Consider the following 23,606-nt stretch of genomic DNA (forward strand, 5'->3'; position numbering starts at 1 on the left):
TCCCTATAGCTTACCCCTACTTTTTTCGGAATCTTGAACAGCTTGCGCCATTTTATATTGTCGAAGGCTTTTTCCAGGTGGACAAATCCTATGAAGGTGTCTTGATTTTTCTTTAGCCATGCTTCCATTATTAGCCGTAACGTCAGAATTTTCTCTCTGTTGCCTTTACTTTTCCTAAAGCCAAACTGATCGTCACCTAGCGCATTCTCAGTTTTCTTTTCAATTCTTCTGTATATTATTTTTGTAAGCAGCTTCGATGCATGAGCTGTTACGCTCATTGTGCGATAATTCTCGCACTTGTCAGCTCTTGCCGTCTTCGGAATTGTGTGGATGATGCTTTTCCGAAAGTCAGATGGTATGTCGCCAGACTCATATATTCTACACAACAACGTGAATAGTCGTTTTGTTGCCACTTGCCCTAACTATTTTAGAAATTCTGATGGAATGTTATCTATCCCTTCTGCCTTATTTGACCGTAAGTCCTCCAAAGCTCTTTTAAATTTCGATTCTAATACTGGATCCCCTATCTCTTCTAAATCTACGCCTGTTTCTTCTTCTATCACATCAGACAAATCTTCACCCTCATAGAGGCTTTCAATGTATTCTTTCCACCTATCTGCTCTCTCCTCTGCATTTAACAGTGGAATTCCTGTTGCACTCTTAATGTTACCACCGTTGCTTTTAATGTCACCAAAGGTTGTTTTAACTTTCCTGTATGCTGAGTCTGTCCTTCCGACAACCATATCTTTTTCGATGTCTTCACATTTTTCCTGCAGCCATTTCGTCTTAGCTTCCCTGCACTTCCTATTTATTTCAGCGACTTGTATTTCTCTATTCCTGATTTTCCCGGAACATGTTTGTACTTCCTCCTTTCATCAATCAACTGAAGTATTTCTCCTGTTACCCATGGTTTCTTCGCAGCTACCTTCTTTGTAACTATGTTTTCCTTCCCAACTTCTGTGATGGCCCTTTTTAGAGATGTCCATGCCTCTTCAACTGTACTGCCTTCTGCGCTATTCCTTATTGCTGTATCTATAGCGTTAGAGAACTTCAAACGTATCTCGTCATTCCTTAGAACTTCCGTATACCACTTCTTTGCTTATTGATTCTTCCTGACTAATGTCTTGAACTTCAGCCTACTCTTCATCATTACTATATTGTGATCTGAGTCTATATCTGCTCCTGGGTACGCCTTACAATCCAGTATCTGATTTCGGAATCTCTGTTTGACCATGATGTAATCTAATTTAAATCTTCCCGTATCTCCCGGCCTTTCCCAAGTATACCTCCTCCTCTTGTGATTCTTGAACAGGGTATTCGCTATTACTAGCTGAAACTTGTTACAGAACTCAATTAGTCTTTCTCCTCTTCCATTCCCATATTCTCCTGTAAGCTTTTCTTCTACTCCTTCCCCTACAACTGCATTCCAGTCGCCCATCACTATTAGATTTTCGTTCCCGTTTACATACTGCATTACCCTTTCAATATCCTCATACACTTTCTCTATCTGTTCATCTTCAGCTTGCGACGTCGGCATGTATACCTGAACTATCGTTGTCGGTGTTGGTCTGCTGTCGATTCTGATTCGAACAACCCGGTCACTGAACTGTTCACAGTAACACACCCTCTGCCCTGCCTTCCTATTCATAACGAATCCTACACCTGTTATATCATTTTCTGCACTATGTATTCGAATATGAATCAAAGTCACGCCAATATCTGCTGATCACAATTCCTTTGGACCGTATAGTTCACCAAATGGTCCTATCTTCAAGTTCCGTTGCTAAACGATTGGTAATAAAAATGTTGGCTACACAATGTTATGGCCTCCTCCTGTCCTAACCGAAGTAAGCTCTACTCTACAGATATTTCGTGCCAGTTGGCCTGGTGACCATACCTATATTATGGTTGCACTTCCTCGTTCTAGATAAATGGGATGTTTGGGTGTAAGTGAAGGCTATTAATCAATTTGCGAAAAATGGAGCGTCACTGAATGTCGATTTCTTATAATACACTCTAGTATTCTGTACGTGGATGAGCTGTTCCGCGAAGGTCTCGGCAGTCGTAACAGAATGGACCTCTGCGACTGCTATGCCGCAAGTGTTGTCTGCAGCCGAGATGGAAGTGGAGCAGCACATCCAGACGGAATCGATTATAAGAGAATCCTAGTATGATTCAAAGTTTAATATGATGGCTGCCAGGTGATTGCTTCTTAACCATCCGACTATGTTAAGGTTTCAAACTGTTTCTTGCACCACGTCTATGTGAAAATCATAAAGCACTGAGTTGTGGATACTATTGGTAATGACCAAGGTTAGAAAGTTATTTAATTTATCCGCTAAGGTGACCTAATTCAAATATGGATTAAAGGAGGCCATTATTCATGCTTGTAAAGTCGCCCATAACCACCAAATGTAGTATGGTTATTATGTTTACCAATAAATGATAGCTAGAACTATGTCGAGTAGAAACCCCCAGCACCTTCCCACCACCCACACTCCGACCTTATCCCTGATGTTGATTTATAATGGCCAAAGGGGTAAAACTTGCTAATCGCTAATGAAATCACTTCTTTACCGATAACGTCCAGATCATGCTCAAGACTATTGCACAAAGTGAGAGATCGACTGCACTCACATTCGTTGCACAACCTCGCATAAATGCCTCCATATATACATTACTGGCCATTAAAATTGCTTCACCACGAAGATGACGAGCTACAGACGCGAAAATTAACCAGCAGAAAGAAGATGCGGTGATATGCAAATGATTAGCTTTTCAGAGCATTCACACAAGGTTGGCGCCGGTGGCGGCACCTACATGAGGAAAGTTTTCAACCGATTTCTCATACACCAACTGCAGTTGACGGGCGTTGCCTGGTGAAACGTTGTTGAGATGCCTCCTGTACGGAGGAGAAATGCGTACCATCACGTATCCTACTTTGATAAAGGTCGGATTGTAGACTATCGCAATTGCGGTTTCTCGTATCTGCTCGCGTTGGTCGAGATCCAATCGCTGTTAGCAGAATATGGAATCGGTGGTGTTAGCAGAATATGGAATCGGTGGGTTCACGAGGGTAATACGGAACGCCGTGCTGGATCCCAACAGCCTCGTATCATTAGCAGTCGAGATGACAGGATTCTTATCCGCATGGCTGTAACGGATAGTGCAGCCACGTCTCGATCTCGGAGTCAACAGATGGGGACGTCCCCCCTGCGGGTCCGGGGGTTAGAATAGACCCGCGGTATTCTTGCCTGTCGTAAGGGGCGACTAAAAGGAGTCCCTCCCCCTCAAGGGGTAGTTAGCGCCTGCGTCCGGAGACGGACGGTTCCACGACCTGTACTTGCGGTCATTTTTGTTTTTCACTTCTCCTGGTTTCATACTTCCTTTGGTTGGCTCCTTTCTTTGTTCTTCTCCATCTCACTGTCTTACTTACTCTTTCCCTTGCCGTCTTCTCCTTGCCTTCTTCTCCTTGCCTTCTCTGGCCTCTGCCTCGGCGTTTGAGACAGTCTGTTCTTTCTCTCCCCCCTCTCCCTTCTTTTTCCTCTTCTTCCTTCCTCCCTGTGCGTGACTGAAGGCCGACCCACGCGTTCGCACGCCTAGCCGGTGACGGCGTAACGCGTAATTCCCCGCCCTGCCTAGACAAGCAAGGCACGCACGTATCCCCTGCTAAAGGCCAGGCCCAGGGAAGGGTGATTGCCTGAGCTGACACCTTCCAACCATGCCGGCTGGTCCCTCCGTCCGTTTCCCGGGAGGTATGACCTCAGGTGTAAGCATTTATCTAAGGCGGGAGTGCCCTCTGAGAGGGTCCCCACAAGGAAGGAGCGCGCCATCGGAGACGCTGGCAAACATGGGGGATCCCTCCGCAATGGAGTTCTCTTTTTCTACACTCTCGACTTCTGCCCAAAAAAGGAAACTTGACCAGCCACCAGTGACAAAAGTACTACCGCCTGCCCCACAGTTCGTCGTAGTTTCTCGATCTGAGGACGGAAAGGATTTTTCCTCTGTCAACCCTTTCGTCATCTAGAAGGGCGTAGATGCCATAGCCGGATCTGTCAAGTCTTGTACCAGGTTGCGTAACGGTACCTTGTTACTAGAAACTGAGAGCGCCTTTCAGGCACAAATGCTGCTTCGGGCCACACTCCTGTACACGTTCCCTGTCCGGGTGGAAGCTCACCGCACTTTGAATTCGTCTCGTGGTGTGGTATATACTAGATCACTCGACGGATTGACTGACGAGGAGATTCAGTCTTTCCTCGCTGAGCAGGGCGTGACGGCTGTCGATAGGGTCATGAAAAAGGTCAACAATGACCTTATACCGACCCGGACACTTTTCTTGATCTTTGATAGAGTTCAGCTGCTGTCGCGCATCATAGCGGGCTACGAGGTTATTTCTGTTCGCCCCTATGTCCCTACACATACGCGCTGCTACCAGTGTCAGCGTTTTAATCACACTCGCCAGTCTTGTTCCAATGTGGTTAAATGTGTCACTTGTGGCAGGGATGCCCATTAGGGTGACTGTCCACCTCCGTCTCCTCGTTGTGTGTACTGTCAGGGTGATCATGCAGCGTCCTCCTGCTACTGTCCGATCTACAAGGAAGAACGCTGTATACAGAAAATTCGGGTCAAAGAGAATGTGTCCATCTCGGCTGCTCGGAAGCTATTTGCTATTAGGAAGCCCACGCAACTCCCAGCGGGGAAATACAGTACTGCCCTCGCCTCTCCTCGGACTACCAGGGAGGTAGCGACGCAGACATGCGATCTGACCTACAGACTACGGTCGTCCGTTCGGCCAGTGCAAAGATCGCCCGGTCGACGCCTCCTCTTCCTCCCGTCACCCCTCAGGCACAAGCACCTTCATCAGCTTCTGCCAAGACGAAGACCCAGAAGTCAGATGGACGGGTATTCAAGAAGGAACCGTGTAGTGCAGACTTCCTACGTTCCTCGAACTCCCAGCCATCGACCAGTACTTGCACTAAACGACCTTCCAAGAATGCTCTTCTCCTGCGCCACTCAGCGGTTGCCGCCCCAGGCCGTCATCCGTTTCGCCTGCCTGCACCGCTGGTGGCCGAACACCTGGCCGTTCACCGGAGGAGGAAGCTCCCCCTCCCGACCATCTTAACAAGATGGCCGATGAACCTATAGAACCAGTGGACGATGACTGCCCGCCTACTGATAGCGGCGGCAGTGCTCGCTCGAACCCAGGCCCTCAGCGGCCTTCGAGGTGATCCCTTCTTGCATCTTCTTTTTCTTCTCTCGATGGCACTTATTCACTGGAATATTCGCAGCATTCGCTCCAACCGAGAGGACATAAAGTTGCTGCTCCGCTTGCACCGTCCGCTCGTCGTAGCTCTCCAGGATATGAAGTTACGCCCATGACATCAAATTGCCTTGGCACACTACACCTCTGTGCGTTTTGACCTACTTCCTGAGACAGGTATTCCGGCTCATGGAGGGGTTATGTTGCTGGTGCGGGATGATATTTACTACGATCCCATCACATTGCACACCGGCCTGCAGGCAGTTGCCGTCCGAATTACTTTCCCCACTTTTGCATTTTTCATTTGTGCCGTTTACACTCCATCGTCGTCTGCCGTTACCAGGGCAGACATGATGCAAATTATTGCTCAGCTACCTGCACCATTTTTGTTAACTGGAGACTTCAATGCCCACCATCCACTTTGGGGCTCTCCAGCATCCTGCCCGAGGGGCTTCCGGTTAGCAGACCTTTTCAACCAGCTCAATCTTGTCTTCCTCAGTACTGGCGCCCCCCATTTTTCTATCGGACCCAACTCACAAATATTCCCATTTAGACCTCTCTATATGTACTAACCAACTTGCACGCCGGTTTGAGTGCTATGCCCTTTCTGATACGTATTCGAGCGACCGCTTCCCGTGTGTTATCCATCTCCTGCATCATACCCCCTCTCCGTGCTCAACTAGTGGGAACATCTCCAAAGCAGACTGGGGGCTCTTCTCTTCCAGGGCGACCTTTCAGGATCAAACCTTCGCAAGCTGCGACAGTCAGGTCGCACACATCTCACGGAAATAATTCTCACTGCTGCTGAATATTCCATCCCTCACACTACTTCTTCTCCACGCCGCGTACCGGTCCCCTGGTGGACCGCAACATGTAGAGACGCTTTACGTGCTCGTCGAGGTGCTTTACGCACCTTTACACGCTACCCAACGGTGGCGAATTGTATCAATTATAAACGATTACGTGCGCTGTGTCGTCGTGTTATTAAAGAAAGCAAGAAAGCCAGCTGGGCTGCTTTCACAAGCACCTTCAACAGTTTTACTCCTTCTTCTGCTGTCTGGGGTAGCCTGCGCCGGCTGTCTGGCACTAAGGTCCACTCACCGGGTTCTGGCTTGACTGTCGCGAATGACGTCCTTGTGGCCCCTGAGGATGTCTCCAATTCATTCGGCCGCTTTTCGCAGAGGTTTCGAGCTCCGCTCATAACCACCCTGCCTTCCTCACCCGAAAACAGGCAGAGGAGGCAAGGCCACCTAACATCCGCCATTCACTTGCCAGGTCACGGTCCTCCACTCCAGGGCCTGATTCTATTCATATTCAGATGCTGAAAAACCTTTCTCCTGCGGGTGAAGGTTTCCTTCTTCGTACTTACAATCGAATCTGGATTGAGGGACATGTTCATGCATGCTGGCGCGAGTCTATTGTTGTACCGATTCCTAATCCGGGGAAGGACAAGCACTTGCCTTCCAGTTATCGACTCATCTCGCTTACCAACTGTGTCTGCAAGGTGATGGAGCGAATGGTTAACTCTCGTTTGGTTTGGCTGCTCGAATCTCGACGCCTACTTACCGATGTACAATGTGGATTTCGTAGGCGCCGCTCTGCTGTTGACCATCTGGTTACCTTGTCGACCATCATTACGAATAACTTCTTGCGGAAGCGGCCGACCGCGGCTGTGTTCTTTGATTTGGAGAAGGCTTACGACACCTGTTGGAGGGTAGGCATTCTTCGCACCATGCATACATGGGGACTTCGGGGTTGCCTCCCTCTTTTTATTCGTTCCTTTTTAATGGATCGACACTTCAGGGTACGTGTGGCTTCTGTCCTGTCAGACACCTTTCGCCAGGAGAATGGGGTGCCACGCGGCTCAGTTTTGAGCATCGCTTTCTTCACTATAGCGATCAATCCAATAATGGATTGCCTCCCAGCTGATGTATCAGGTTCACTGTTTCGGGGACGATTTTACCATCTATTGCATTGCGCAGGGTACGTGATTCCTGGAGCGCTTTCTTCAGCGTTCTCTTGACCGACTTTATTCCTGGAGTGTCGCCAATGGCTTTCGTTTTTCTGCCGAGAAGACGGTCTGTATTAACTTCTGGCGCTACAAAGAGTTTCTTCCCCCGTCCTTACGACTTAGTCCCGTTGCTCCCCCCTTCGTGGAGACATCGAAATTTTAAGGTCTTACATTTGACAGGAAACTTAGCTGGTCTCCACATGTGTCACTTTGGCTGCCCGTTGTACCCGTTCTCTAAATTTCCTCCGTCTTCTCAATGGTATGTCGTGGGGAGAGTCTTACTTCGCCTATTTCGGTCGATCGTCCGCTCCAAGTTGGATTATGGGAGCTTCGTATACTCATCTGCACGACCGTCCATCTTACACTGCCTCAACTCCATACAACATATGGGTTTACGTCTTGCGATCGGATTGTTTTATACTAGTCCCGTCGAGAGTCTTCATGCTGAAGCCGGTGAATTGCCAGTCACCTACCGGCGCGATATACTGCTTTGTCGGTATGCCTCTCGGCTACTGTCAATGCCCGACCACTCGTCCTATCGTTCCTTTTTTGACGACTCTCCCCTACCGTCAATACGGGTTGTATGTCTCTGCCCTGCTACCCCCTTGAGTCGCCTCCTTCAACACCATGATTTTCACTCCCTGCAACCTTTAGAGTGGGTGAGAGCCACACGCCGCCTTGGCTCCAGGCTAAAGTTCGCGTTTCCTTGACCTCATTTCGCTCCCAAAGGAGGTTACCCCCGGTTCGGTATACCACTACCGTTTTGTCGTCCTTCGTTCGAAGTTCATTAATATGACCTTCATTTATACAAATGGCTTTAAGACCAATGACGGGGTCGGGTGTTTTTATTGTCGGGGCACAAAGTTTTAAATACCGGCTACATGGCCATTGTTCGGTCTTCACAGCTGAGCTCTCTGCCCTCTACCAGGCTGTTCTTTACATATGCCCCACCGACATTCTGCTTATGTCATCTGCTCGGATTCCGTGAGTGCCATCCAGTGCCATTCGGTGATTCGTATGCGGTTCACCCTTTCGTGCACCTGATCCAACTCTGCCTTCAGCAGCTGGTGGACGACGGTTCTCCGGTTAGCTGTATGTGGGTTCCTGGCCATGTCTGTATTCCTGGGAACGAAGCTGCAGATGACGCGGCCAAGGCTGCGGTCCTCCAGCCTCGGACAGCTTCTTGTTGTGTCCCTTCATCAGATTGTAGCAGAGTCATTTGTCACTGTGGCATGCCGACTGGGCTGCACTTACGGACAATGAGTTTCGGGCCTTGAAACCTCTTCCCGTGGCTTGTACGTCCTCCTCACGACCTTCTCGGCGGGCGGAGGTCGTTTTTGCCCGGCTACGAATTGGACACTGCCGGTTCAGCCATCGCTATCTGTTGACGACTGCGCCGGCGCCGTTCTGCCCATGTGGGCAATTGCTGACGGTCCGCCACATTTTAACGTCCTGTTCGGATTTTAATACGCTGCGTCTAGTTCTTGGCCTGCCATGTACTATGGATGCCATTTTAGCGGATGAACCAGGAGCAACTGCTCGCGTTCTTCGTTTTATCAACTTTACAAACCTGTCCAAGGATATCTGATTATACTGTTATCTTTTTTTTTAAATCCTCTGCCTGTCTGTCTTTTATAGTATTGTCCAAGGACATTTGATTATGCTGTTTTTTTTAATCCTCTGCCTGTCTGTCTTTTTTAGTATTGTCCCTTTTAGTTGCTGTTTTAGCCGTGTGCCTCGCGGTGGATCCCTAAGTCTGGGCGCTAATTACCATTGTAGTTGTGAGCTCTAAAACAAAAAAAGGAAAAAAATATGGGGACGTTCGCAAGACAACAACCATCTGCACGAACAGTTTCGACGACGTTTGCAGCGGCATGGACTACCATCTCGAAGACCATGGCTGCGGTTACCCTTGACGCTGCATCACAGACAGGAGCGCCTGCGATGGTGTACTCCACGACGAACCTTGGTGCACGAATGGCACAACGTCATTTTTTGGATGAATCCATGTTCTGTTTAGGGCATCATTATGGCGCATCCCTGTTTGGCGACATCGCGGTGAAAGCACATTGGAAGCGTGTATTCGCCATCGCCATACTGGCGAATCACCCGGCGCGATGCCATTGGTTACACGTCCTTGTCACCTCTTGTTGGCATTGACGGCACTTTCAACAGTGGAACGTGCATTTCCGTATGTGTTACGACCTGTGGCTCTACCCTTCATTCGATCCATGCGAAACCCTACGGCAGGATAATGCACGACCGCATGTTGCAGGTTCTGTACGGGCCTATCTGAATACAGAAAATGTTCGACTCGTGCCCTGGCCAGCACATTCTCCAGATCTCTCACCAACTGAACACGTCTGGTCAATGGTGGCCGAGCAACTGGCTCGTTACAATACGTCAGTCACTACTTTTGAGGAACTGTGGTATCGTGTTAAAGCTGCATGGGCAGCTGTACCTTTACACTCTATCCAAGCTCTGTTTGACTCAATGCCATGCGTATCAAGGCCGTTATTACGGCCAGAGGTGGTTGTTCGCGGTACTGATTTCTCAGGACCTAAGCATCCAAACTGCGTGAAAATGTAATCACATGTCAGTTCTAGTATAATATGTTTGTACAATGAATACCCGTTTATCATCTACATTTCTTCTTGGGGTAGCAATTTTAATGGCCAGTAGTGTAAGTTTCGACTCATCGGACGGCGTGACATCCTCTACCAATTGTGTTATTTGGAAGGGGTATGGAGGGGCATGGGTACAGAAGACCGCTAGCCCGACTGCTGTCATTTTTTTAGACTTAGAAGAATTGTGTGTTTACGATGAGCTGTACAGATTATTTTTAATTTTCTAACGGTTTCAAGCATAGTGACTATATTCATAGGAAGGAAATGCTGTATATTAGATGGATATGTAGTTGAACTTCCCATACGATCAACTATAGCCCAGCGAGACCTTGGACGTGCTACTTCTCACTCAAGTAGGTTCTCAATTGGCATCAGGAGGCTAAGGACCCGAAGTGCCACTCTTCACACCACGTCCTTCATGGCTGCCACTGGAACGCAATAACAAATTTCATGTTAGACGATTTTTATCAGGCTCCTGTCTACTTGGATACGGTCCACTACGAATTTCTTTCCTGTACCAACGAACAGTAGTACATTCACCGAACGTCCTCATTTAGGAGTCGGATATATTGCAACCCATTTCTCCTTGTTTTGCTGTCTACTGCTCTCTCTAGTAGAATGTAAGTTGCTCTTTGCTGTCTAGACGTATATTCTATTATCCAGTTCCAGGTTCTCTCCTCATTAAGTCTGCGACAAACCTCCTGATTAATTATCAGTCCATCTAAATTTCAGTTTCCCTTATAGTATCACCTCTCTAACGGTGCGATTTCTTTTTTTTTCGATTTTACCGCAGTCCCTAGTTCACTTACATATAAAAATGTGTTCCAAACGTACATCCTGAGAGATATATTCCTCAAATTAAGGCTGGCATTTGATACTAGTTGATTACTTTTGGCCAGGTTGGCCTTTTCTACCTGTTCTGGTCTGATTTTTATGCAAGCATTACTTCGTCTGTAATGTGTTTTGCGGTAGTTCAAGTGTTTCGCTTTATCTACTACGTACTCATTTTCAGTGTTGAATTAACGTGCGATTTTTATTGTGTTACCACTCATTACTTTCGTAATCCTTCTATTTCCTGTCAATCCATATGAGTAATAAATACAATTTTTATTCCACTCAAGACGTCCGGCTATTCTTTCTCAGTTTCACGTCATCAGCTAATCTTATCATCGACATTCCTTAACCCTGACTATTTTATCCCACTTCTAAACCTCCTTCCTTGTTTCTTTGATGCACAGATTGGCCAATAGGATAAAATGTTTAACTACCTGCCTTACACTATTACTAGTCGGAACACTTCGTTCTTGGTCTCCCTTTATATTTTTCTCTCCTGCATTATGTTTTATCATCAGTTGTTCCCTATCCCCTACATCTATTTTTCTGAAAGAATCCAATGTTTGCACAGTTTTACGAGTACTTTGTAAACAACTTTTTATAGGTCGACAAATTTCGTAAACCTCTGATTTTTATAAGTTTTGCTTAAATTATCTAGCGTAGCGTCAGACTACCTCTCTGGCGCCTTTTCATAAGGCCATACTGATCATCCAACTAATAGTTAAATTTCTTTTTCCGTTCTTTTTTGTATTATACTTGTGAGCATTTTGATGCTGAACTCTTAAGCTGATGGTGCAATAGTTTTCACACTTATCTTCCACTGCTATCTTAGAAATTGTATGGATGAAATTTTTCCGAAGATCTGATCTTATATCTCCAAATTTACGGATTGTAAAATCCATTTGGAACAATTTAAAAACATAGAAGCCACAAAATGCTCACCAACATTCCAGCCAACAATGGGAACAACAAATTTGGGCAATACAGCAAAAGATGCTACTTCATGAATACATATAAATCTTTTTATCGACCCCCAAATGCGGAATGTAGTTACATGAAAAGTATTTAAATATTCTAATAAATTCTAAAGTGCTAAAAATGTTATCGACAAAAGTGCAAGAAGTAATTACGCAATGTAATAATGCGCTGCTAAAATAGATAAAATAAGACAAGATACACTGTAAATATTAAATTAAATGAAGAGGATAAAATGTATGGACGTGCACTGGCTTCTTCCTATTATCACATACAAAAACTGCAATACAGCAGAAAAAGTGACCACTTATAGTACTTGTTACATAGAATTCACGAAGAACTGTTAAAACGCATCATATTATGTAGGAGATCCAAAAAATAAATACAATAAATATGAAAATAAGAGGTGATAGCGCATGTCATTCTTCCATGTTAGCAAATAAAAACGGTGTAAGCACCTTTCGTATTATAAAATCAACTATAAGGTGACCATGTCATCTTGATTTTTGTGAGTTATTGATGTGCACGTCAGAGAGAGAGAGAGAGAGAGAGAGAGAGAGAGAGAGAGAGAGAGAGAGAGAGAGAGAGCAAGTTATGTTACTGTTAAACAACCTTCGGTCTTGTTGTGGCACAGTCTTTGCCTCTGTGTAGTCTGATACATTCCCAGTTGAAGTAAGGTATTCAGTAGTGCTTTGTTGACTTGTGATTGTATCAGTTAGATGAAAAATAAGGACAGCAAGGATGAATATGATGTACATATTGAAAGATAAAAAGAGTATAAATTCTTAATAATGATATTTTTTGAAGAGAAAACGTTTGAAGTAAGACTGGAGCCCTGTGTAGGTAATTTCTCGGAATCACTATTGTCAGCTAGTTTGTTCACAGGCTCGGAGTTGACGGAAAGACCACTCCACTACCCTGACTCATGCATTAACGTATCAAATGCGTAAGCTGTTTGATAAAAATTCTCTGTTACGGTTGTGCCATTTCTAAACCATTCTTAACTTTGTTAAGCATACCGTGGGGAACTTCGGTAGATGTAAGTTTCCCACTACGTGTTTCTGTATGAAATTTAGGTCTAATTTACCTCCCACCTATAAAACGTCGATGTATTACTAGAACTATGTACATATAAACTGTTATTCAACTTAAAATTGTATGCTAACCTTTGACTAAACAGAACCTAATTTTAAGTAAACTGTAACTGGTATGAATACAATTTGTCTTTATATTAAATGCGCAACTGAAGTGAAATAATTATCTGACCCTAATCAAAATTTCCACTTACCTCGCGCCCTGACAACATTGTTGCTTATTTCTCGAAAAGCACACAGCAAACACCAGGCAAATAATGGCCAAAGTTGGTTTGAATTTTTAAATAAAATTTTCGAACCACATTGAAACTGTTGCTTACCTTATGGTGCAATGTGATAATACGTAATGATGAACCTTCTTTAAACCGTCGAATGGGGAGGGCAACAATTCCTAAGAAATGATATCCCAAGACAATTACTTTAGAATGAAACATGTGTTCAAAAAGACAGAGAAAACTCTACACGGCCTCACTTTGGTCTGAATAATACTATGCTTAACAAAGTGAACAATGATTTAAAAAGGTACAATCTTACGATGTAAGTGCTTTCTAAACCATACAGTGAACTCCCGTCCAGTTTTTCTAGTATAGCATTTTGAATATGTGCCAAATTCTATTCTATATTCCCTACATCTTAAAACTGTTTCGTTCTACAATAACTCTGTCTGATTTCCTTATCTAATGTATTCTATTGACCACTACGTTGGTTTTCTTCAATATCGTTGCGATTTTATCCAAGACTTCTTCTGAGTATGGTAATTTAGTAAACTTAGTCCTTTTGTACATGGCACTTCCTTTCTAAGTGTAATTTTATCATCCTTATATGCATTGAAGGTTCCTGGCAGATTAAAACTGTGTGCCAGACAGAGACTCGAACTCGGGGCCTTTGCCTTTCGCGGGCACGTGCTCTGCCCAAGCACGACTCACGACTCGTCCTCACAGCATTACTTCTGCCAGTACCTCGTCTCCTACCTTCCAAACTTTACAAAAGCTCTCCCGCGAACCTTGCAGAACTAGCACTCCTGAAAAATCGGTGAGGACGGGTCGTGAGTCGTGCTTTGGTAGCTCAGATGCTAGAGCACGTGCCCGCGAAAGGCAAAAGTCCCGAGTTCGAGTCTCGGTACTGCACACAGTTTTAATCTGCCAGGAAGTTTCATATCAGCGCACACTCCGCTGCAGAGTGAAAATATCATTCTGGAAGCATCCCCCGAGGCTGTGGCTAAGCCATGTCTCCGCAGTATCCTTTCTTTCAGTAGTGCTGGTTCTGCAAGGTTCGCAGGAGTGCTTCTGTAAAGTTTGGAATGTAGGAGACGAGGTACTGGCAGAAGTAAAACTGTGAGGACGGGTCGTTAGTAGTGCTTGGGTAACTCAGATGGTAGTGCACGTGCCCGCGAAAGGTAAAGGTCCCGAGTTCAAGTCTCGGTCCGGTACACAGTTTTAATATGCTAGGAAGTTTCATATCAGCGCACACTCAGCAGTAGAGTGAAAATCTCATTCATATCTGCAGTGTCTATTTTAAGTTTTCGCTCCATTAGTTCGGTGGTTATATGCGGTCTCAAACCATTGTTAATAGCTGCTATAGCACACTCAGCAGTAGAGTGAAAATCTCATTCATATCTGAAGTGTCTATTTTAAGTTTTCGCTCCATTAGTTCGGTGGTTACATCCGGTCTCAAACCATTGTCAATAGCTATTTCTCACAAGACACCGCGTTACTGTTCTTATTTCGTCATAATCTAGTGGCAAGTTGCTTAGTCTATGGATCATAAGTTTAAAAACGCTCGCTTATGGCACACTGGATGCCAAGAAAAATTATTTATTGTGCAATCTATGGTGTCTGGCTTACGAAAAATTCCAAATTTGTCTTGGCTGTTCATATTTCAGATCTGAAGATCTAGATAATTTATACCTTCTTTTCTATTTCTTTCACAAGTTTTGCTCTAGGATGTAAGCTGTTTAGCTGGTCATGCACTATATCTGTATCAGTAAGACATGTCTTTTATATTATCGAATTTTCTTTACTGTCTTTTCGAAAATGGCGAAAAACGTGTTTCTAACAGAGTTATGAAAATATCAGCTAAAGCTCCTGCCAAACAAATGGCAGAATATCACGCAGGTTGTTCATACCTGGTTCTTGGTTGAGTTTCTAGACACCTGAGTATGAATAACAAACAGTCCAGAGGTTCCTGTACATAAATTACCTTGAGATTATAGTGAAAAATAGCAAATTACTGACAATCTGGGCAACTGCTTTGTGTTTTGCGCAGGGAAAGAATTTTAAGACCTGCTACGAAACTTGATCTAATATTATAATATTTATGGCAATGCACAAATGGACAACCATTATCAGGTGATCTTTACTGGTTTTCGCTCTCTACTGGTCTCGTTTCTTCATAGGCTCATCGAAATGGAAGCTAGTTCTGCTGTGATTATGTCAGGATGGTATTAGGGGTGTTTTCCCTACATGTAAGAGCCGAGGAAAAATAAGTTTTATTCCCAAGAAATACCACTGCGGGGTACAGCGTCACTGAAAACTGGCTACGCCCGTGGAGTCAACTGCACATGGTACGGAACGAGTATTTCGCCCTCAACACGAAGGACTGCTGGACATGTCCGGAGGGTAAGGAAGCTGGCAGATAAGAGCACGAATCGCTGTTGCGGCCACCTCGCCGAACCTTTTCCCTATCTCACGAGACGGCACCCGGTTCTCCCATTGCCGGGTTCGTGGCCGAATGTTGGAGTCTCGCAGTCAGCAATACCATGGTGTCGTCCCTAGCTCAACGTTAATAGTCCGTAAGCCTGCAACAGGCAACAGGAGCGGCTTACGTCACTGCCTCAAGCTAAGTTAAAATGGTGGAAGTAGAATACAAAAAAACGTTTTAACTATTATTACCCTTTACCACGCACGTGTGTATTATCTATCAAGTTTGCTACAGTGATGTAGTGGAAGTGATAAATCTGGCTATTTATATATATAATAGCTCGCATTTTAGTGTAATAGAATACAATTACCAAAACACTGCGCAAAAAAATAAAAATAAAAAATAAAAAATAAATGTATAAGATTTACTAACAATCAATTCCAGGAGCAATTGTTTCCTTATTTCAAGTAATTGCCTTTGGTTTCTAGAATATGTGTGAAAATTGCTACAGTAAACATTGCTTTCAGCTGCTCCAAAAGAACTGCTGCGGCTAGCCGCGGAATAGTTTCACTGCATTGATCTTTTGGTGTAATTCATAATGCATTCGCTTATTTCTGTCTGGAATCAATGAACTGACTCCGCCTGTTTGTTAGGGCAGACTGCTCCACAGTGGACGAGCCGGGAAGGATACCTATCCTAGGAGGACTCTCCAACTTTGGAAGGGTAAGTAGTACTCCCGCTTAATTTACCGTTAACAGATGACTACAGCGCATATCATGTACCACTTACTGATGATTAATTGATCTCAATAAAATATGGTTTAATATGTAAAAATAACGTTTTAGAGAGTATGAGAACACAATTTAGACAACATCCAAGTAAATACCCGGAAATTAAGTCTTCATCCACTCGTCACTCGCATTTCAGTGTTATTGACGTGTGTTTAATTCGAAGATAATTACTGGATCACTGTTAATTAGTACTATCTGCTGAGGCAATTGGCAGATTTTATTTGTCTTTTTGTGAGACAAGGCATCAGGGATATCCAGATTAAGACCTAAGCGGGAAAAGGGCCTGTGGCTGACAGAGCGATTCAGCTGCGAAACGCAGATGAATGAAGACGATATTAAATCGGCCCGTTTCTGGTCCCCTCAATTTCACATCTAATTTGGTTTGCAGTGCTATCATCCGCATTCCGCAAATATCTTGTTTATTTTAGAGTTTCACGAGGAGTACAACCTCGTACTTGAAACAGAAGGCCCACAAAACGTAAATATGATTCATGTTATCTTCAAATCTGTAGCCTAGCTAAATTTCTCTATGTTTTCCCTGCTTTGTTTACATCGAATTCTTTATGTAACTTTCAGATGTGGAATATACAGATTAGAATAACGAATAATTTAGCAAATGAAGTGATTGTGTAATTAATTGTCTCTACATAGCAACAAAGGCGGATGTTAATCAACATAAACTAGAAGGAAATTGTAATTACTCACACAGGTTTCATGATATCATTTAATACAGGTACAGTCAATGGAATACAGTACAAAAATTTAACTAAAGTAAATTCTCAGCCATTCGTTAAGTACGAGATTTCATTGGCTGTAACTTTTGCATAAAAATGAAACTGACAACTATATTCAACCAATTTCAAAGACTGATCGATAAACGCAGATTTATATTTCAGGTCACTGTGTAGAATGTTGTGCTGGAATCAACATTTTACAGCAGACTAGATTTTTTTTATTTGTAATGATGTCCTCATTTTATTGAACTGTAATAAGAGGGTAATGGGTAACAGTTATATGAAAACCGAAAGCTGCCATAGAACTAAGTGTCTGTAACTTTTCAGATGTTGATTAAAATTCTGAATATTGCTGCTGTGAGTAAGTACTAGAAGAAAATCGGTAAGCAAAATGAGAATCCACTAATGGAATTTTTGTTACTACAAAAGGATAATTTGAATGATTATAGGGGTTTCGGTGGACTAATTGCATCGGTTTCCAAGCAGCTGCATTGCTATGTCATATTTGTCGTGTCTCTGCAAAATCCTTCGGCATCCATATCATTAAAGAAATAAATCAACACTTTAAAAATAATACCGTTTAGGCAATTTCATACCTAGGTAAATGTGTGGTTGCTTCTGATTCAAAATTTGCTTGAATTTTAGAGCATGCCTCTTTCGTTTGCTAAATTTGTTCCTTATCTTCGATATATATAGTTGCATTATATGTTCCCACAAAGTGATACGCCCGGGTATTTCAGTTTACCAAACCCAATCGTAACCACTGTCATAAGGAATAGGATACAATGTTTTTTCCTTTGTGAAGTGCACATAATCACTTTACGCAAGTCACCTATCTCCGGACAGTTTTGAAATTTTATCAAGATCTCACTGAAGATTCGTGTGGCTTCGTTCAGACGGTACTTTATTACAGATAAGTGAAAAGTGTGGAGTTACTATTGATATTGCCCACAATATGATTAATAACACCATGAACCAGCAACGCACCCAGTTCACTTACCTCGCGTACATCCGAAGTCACTTCTGTTTCTCTCGCTCACTTCCCAGCCAACATAGCTAGCTGTGTCCTTCCTGCAAAAAATCCTCATATAAGTCACAATTTTCGCTTTGTACCCTGTAGGACGGTAGATTTTATAAGCGTAGATGTGGTACTGAGACACAAACTTTTCCGCAAATCCGGAAATGTTTTACCTGCTTGACTGGTCTGATATATGGCTTCTAGTAATTCATGTGAGAAAAATCCGAATTCGGCTTCATATAAACGTTTTCGAAATCCATGTTGATTGGCATGAGGTAGTTTATTCTGTTCGAGATACCTCATTACGTTTGAACTCAGAATGTTTTATAACACTCTACAACAAATACAAGCCAAGGATACTAGAGGGTAATTTTTGGATAACTTCTGCTACCCTTGTTGTATTCGTAAGAACTGATGGCATGGTTCGAGTGTGGTGCAGACAAAAAAAAAGCTCTGAGCACTATGGGACTTAACTTCTGAGGTCGTCAGTCCCCTAGAACTTAGCACTACTTAAAACTAACTAACCTAAGGACATGAGACACTTCCATGCCCGAGGTAGGATTTGAACCTGCAACCGTAGCGGTCGCTCAGTTCCAGACTGTAGGGCCTACACCGCATGGCCATTCCGGCCGGCTGTGGTGCAGACACCACGCAGCCATGGACCCCATGCTGTCAACAACGCACTGTGGAAACTGGTTTTGGCTCTGTAATTGTGTGAGGTGTGTTTGCATGGAATGGACTGGGTCCTCTGGTCCAACTCCACCGACCACTGCCTGGAAATATTTATTTTCGGTTACCTGGAGACCATTTGCAGGAGAACAACGATGACATTTTTACTGATGACAACGCGCGAAGTCACGGGGCACAACTGTTAGCGACTGGTTTGAAGAACACTGTGGACAATTCAAGTGAATATTTTGGCCATCCAGATCGCCCGATATGAAGCCTATCGAACATTTATGGGGCCTAATGGAGGCGTCAATTCTTGCAGAAAATCCTGCACCGGCAACACCTTCGTAATTATGGGCTTCTATAGAGGCAGCCTGACTCAATGTTTCTGTGCGGACTTCCAACTGCTTCTTGATACCGAGTCGAGGGACTACCCTAGCGAGAAAAAAGGAGGTAGAACACGATATTATGAGCTATCCCATGACTTCTGTCCCTCATTATAGATCCGATGCACAGGATCACTATCACTGACTTCAGTCTGTTTCTGGATCCTACAGCATATTCTAATCTAAATCATTGGGACTTTCATGGAGGTAGAGAATCCTCTTTCAGAGAATCCGTACGGATTTATGAAAAAGAAAATTATGTATCTTGGCAGGTACGGATATTCATCCACCAAATAATTGTTAATATTCATGGTGAACCTTCCGCTGTTCTTTATTTTGCAAAATTCTATTTGCTAAGTACTAGCAAAGCGAACTGTGCAAAATAAAGGACTGCTGAAAGATCACCATGAATTCTAACAAGTATGGGAAAAAACCTCAGGTAAAACACAGTTTGCTTTATTCGCATACGAATTACAGCAAATTGCGAATGCAGGTGAAAATGTAATTCGACTTCCCAGATTCCCTAAAATTGTTCGGATACTGAACGGTACCGTCGACTACTTACACACAAACGATCATAATACCTTCGTAGATACGTGACTGGGTCGAGGATCATAGACTCCAGTATGTTCCACTGTACCACGAATGTTTCACAGAAAGGAAAATACCAAATTGCGTTCTCCACGGTATCGGAATGCAACCCGTGACGTTCTAAAAACAGGAAATGTGGATGTACAGGGTACGTTAGAAAAAGGTGTCACATATCCCTCCAAGAGGGAGTATTGGTAAGAAATGGAAGACATTTTCCGAAAAATATATGTCCAGCAACCAGCACCGCTTCAAACATGGACCGTTTTACTTGGGACCATAATGTGTAACTACGGATGGGGTAGGCCGCACAAGAGGCCGCGTATTAAATTACCACAATCTGCGCTTGTTGGCAGATGCAAATACTCCAGCAATCATTGAGGTACAACCGCAAGAATTTCCGTTTACTGGACTTGTATCCGTGGAATTACTGGTTAGGAGGGCTTTTAAAGGCTTTATTGTACGCTCACCCCAACAATAATATGCAGATGTTACAGTAGTGTGTAATCAGTGCAACTGAAACAGTGGGACTGGATGTAGGTGTTCACTGCAAAGAAGGGATGAAGGATAGCATAGGATGCGTGGTAACCCCACGCGGCACTGTATGTAGTGTCTACTACGCTACAGATTTGATCGAGAGGACGAGTTGGTCTTAACTCAATAGCTGTTGGTTTGCTGACATATAATTATACGAACTGGTCTTCTATTTACCTGTTGTAGTTTTAAACACTTGTTAAGTACCCTGTATGGAAGTTAATGGTCATAACTAAGAGAAATATCTCATTGGTGTCCGTTTACAGGATTAACGGCGAACGTCTTGAGGAAGTCGCATAGTATTATCTACTGCAGGAAATACAGAGTCCATCAGTATTAGTCGACTTGACCGTGAGTGGGCTGTCAATGATGGATCTAGACATCGTGCTTAGGGGAGACAGGGACCAGGCAGAACGCGGGATGTTGCACACACCCAGCACATTAAGAAGTTCCAGGTATTCACTGTGACCGAAACCAAGCCAGTGAGACTCACTTTGCCTGTTGCCAAACCAACTGTGTGTTGTGTCCAGACATTGTCAGCAGAAACGTGTAGGCTTTGTCAACCATCGGCAGTTCATACGTACGGTACATAGCGGTACCCCTTAGGGAAATAACTGCAAAGGATGGGAAGAAACACCACACGCACGCTGTGTACATCCCTCATTCTCATGTTTAAGAGGGTATTCCGTTAGTCACGAAACTCACAGTCTGCTACATTGTCCCCAGAACAGATCGTGGCCACTTATCTATGGGTCTAGTGGAAGTTTTGAAACAGAGACGGCGAATTTCTGTAACAAGCTATGCTGTAACGTCTTGGACTTGCGCCATACTGTTGACAACAGCAGCGTCCCCTAATTAAATATGATGTGCACTACATGTCAGAGGAAGTTAACGAGGTAACTGGATGTGTGTGATGCAAACAAGGGCCTTTTTTAGATTATACAGATTATACGACTCTCAATAAAATCCAGATAACGATAGGTCTAGGAAACTAGGAAATATCTGTGAAACATCTAAAGAATCACATGTTGCAGATGAGAGTGTTAAAATCCTAGATTAACTGCCAAAGCATTCGTAACAAAGTGCCAAAGCTTGAACAGCCCCTAAAAATCATTGAAGCTCACGTAATACGAATTACGGAAAGTCGATAGTAGTGAGATTTTTGGGGAAAATAAAAGCATATACTTAAAATAATGGGCTAATAGGAAACCGACACTTCTGTTTTCTGCGGTATTAGTGGTGGGCGTGACAAGATATTCTGCTAAAAATTACAAAATACCTTCCCTGAAAAATACCTTGAACATGTAGTTCAGAACCCCACTCATTACTAAAATATGTTAGAACTAATGGCAGCACAAATACCAGATCTCTTTGAGGATACCCAAGTCGAAACTGGTATCAGAGACCATGAAGCAGTAATAGCAACAATGAATGCCAAAATACAAAGGACAACTAAAATAAGTAGAAAGATTTATACGTTCAGCATACTAGAGGAAGAAGCAGTAGTATCATTAGTCACTCACAGATAATCCTGGAGCTGAAACTGAGAGTAGCAAAGCAAAAGCAGAATTGCTAAAGTATATTTAGAAATGTTCCTGTTCAGAGAAAGTAGTAGGAGTATTGCCCCAAGTTAATTCATATACCAGTGAAAAGATGAGTGGTACAAATATTAGTGACAATGGCGTTGAGAAACAGCAGAAATTAAAGAAAACCTCAGCTACCGACTGAAACCCTATAAGATTCTATACCCACATTGTGGCTCAGTTAGTCCCTCTGTAAACTATAATCCGTCGTAGATCACTCTGACAAAAAACCGTGCCAGGTAGTTGGAAGAAAGCATGTTGCTGTCCCTTGACTTTCGTCACCTCAGTACTTTTCCCTTTTGTGAACTGGAGTGACCTAAGCCCTTTAGAAATCTCTTGGGCCTGTTCACTGCGCAACACAGTTCTCGATAAATATAAGATAGGTAAGGAGATAATCCCGCTGGAATACTGTGCAAAATCTAGCTTGAGTTCCACCAGGAGCCGGCGCCTTTTTCAGTCTAAGCAGTTTTAATTGTTTACCCCTTCGGGGGAACTTATATCAGTATCTCTCATTCGAGACACTCTTACGTGCGAACATTTTGTTACCATAGTAAATAAGCATTTATATTTGAATAGAAAAATAGAGATTTGCGAAGAAATTTAAGAAACCTTGACAAGCGATCTATTGAAAGCAATATGCAGCCTCCATGACGGTTATACAGTGTGGTCCATTGATAGTGACTGGGGCAAATATCTCACGAAATACACATCAAACAAAACAAAAAAATACAAAGAATGAAACTCGTCTAGCTTGAAAGGGGAAACCTGATGGCGCTATGGTTGGCCCACAAGATGGCGCTGCCATAGGTCAAATACGAACCCCAACTTTTTATTACATATTCATGTAGTACGTAAAGAAATATGAATGTTTTAGTTGGACCACTTTTTCTGCTTTGTGATAGATGGCGCTGTAATAGTCACAAACGTAACATCCCGCCAGTGCTGATGTATATGCTTCGTGATAGATTACCTGTGTTAAAATGTACCTTTCTCCTTCCGATTCCTGGATTTCTCCCTTACTGTCTGCGCCCCTCCTGTCCGCCTCACCCCCACCCTCACCCCCACCCTCACCCCCACCGTCACTTACATTGGCCTCACCATTGACCATCACTTCACCTGGATGCCTCATCTCTGCTCCATCCAATCCAAAGCCCACAACCGCCTCTGACTCCTCAAACTCCTCTTTGGCCAGACATGGGTGTTGCATCCTTCTACCATCCTCCAAACCTACAAATACTTAATCCCTCCCATCCTCTGTTATGACAGTCCCGCCTGGATATCTGCCCCCTCCAAATTCTATAAGTCTCTCCAGATCCTTGAGCGTCATGCACTCCGCCTCGCCTTCCGTATACACCTCCCGTCCAGCACGCAGATCCTCTATGACCTCATTCCTTTCCCCCATCTGCTCCTATTCCTTGAACATATCCGCATCCTCTACACCTCCCGCCGCCTTGATCCCACTCAACCCCTGGTTGTTCCTCTCCTCTACCATCCCCGCCCCCTGCCACGTCTTCACTGTTGCGTCCCTACTACCCTCCATCTCTACACCCTTCATCTCCTTTCCCAAGGTGGCTTCCATCAACTCCTTCTCCCGGATGATGCCCTCTCTCCCTCCGTTTATCCCTTCTATCAACTCTGATCCTCACTTCCTCTCCTTTCCTCTGTCCTTTTCCCAGATTCCCTCTCCCCCCTTCCATCCTCTTTTTTCCCCACCTCCCCTCTCTCTGCTCCCTTCTCTCCACCAAGTCCTTTTGCATTTCCCTCTCGCATCTGCCCGTCCCCTCTCCCCCCTTATGAGTCCTCTCCCTCCTTGGTTCCCCCCCTTTCGTTTTTTCCTCTCCTCCCTCCTTGTTTTTCCCCCT

The 23,606-nt window shown here is 44.0% G+C and overlaps 1 protein-coding gene across 1 annotated transcript in view; it reads left to right on the forward strand.

The window, feature by feature from the left end:
* Positions 1 to 23,606, forward strand: part of LOC126281392 (dipeptidase 1-like) — a 342,362-nt gene that overhangs the window by 268,995 nt on the left and 49,761 nt on the right. Inside the window, exon 6 of the mRNA XM_049980319.1 lies at positions 16,095 to 16,164. Within this exon, the coding sequence (XP_049836276.1) occupies positions 16,095 to 16,164 (70 nt within the window). The remainder of the gene's footprint in view (positions 1 to 16,094; positions 16,165 to 23,606) is intronic.

This window comes from Schistocerca gregaria, chromosome 7, assembly GCF_023897955.1.
Source record: "Schistocerca gregaria isolate iqSchGreg1 chromosome 7, iqSchGreg1.2, whole genome shotgun sequence".
NCBI lineage: Eukaryota > Metazoa > Arthropoda > Insecta > Orthoptera > Acrididae > Schistocerca > Schistocerca gregaria.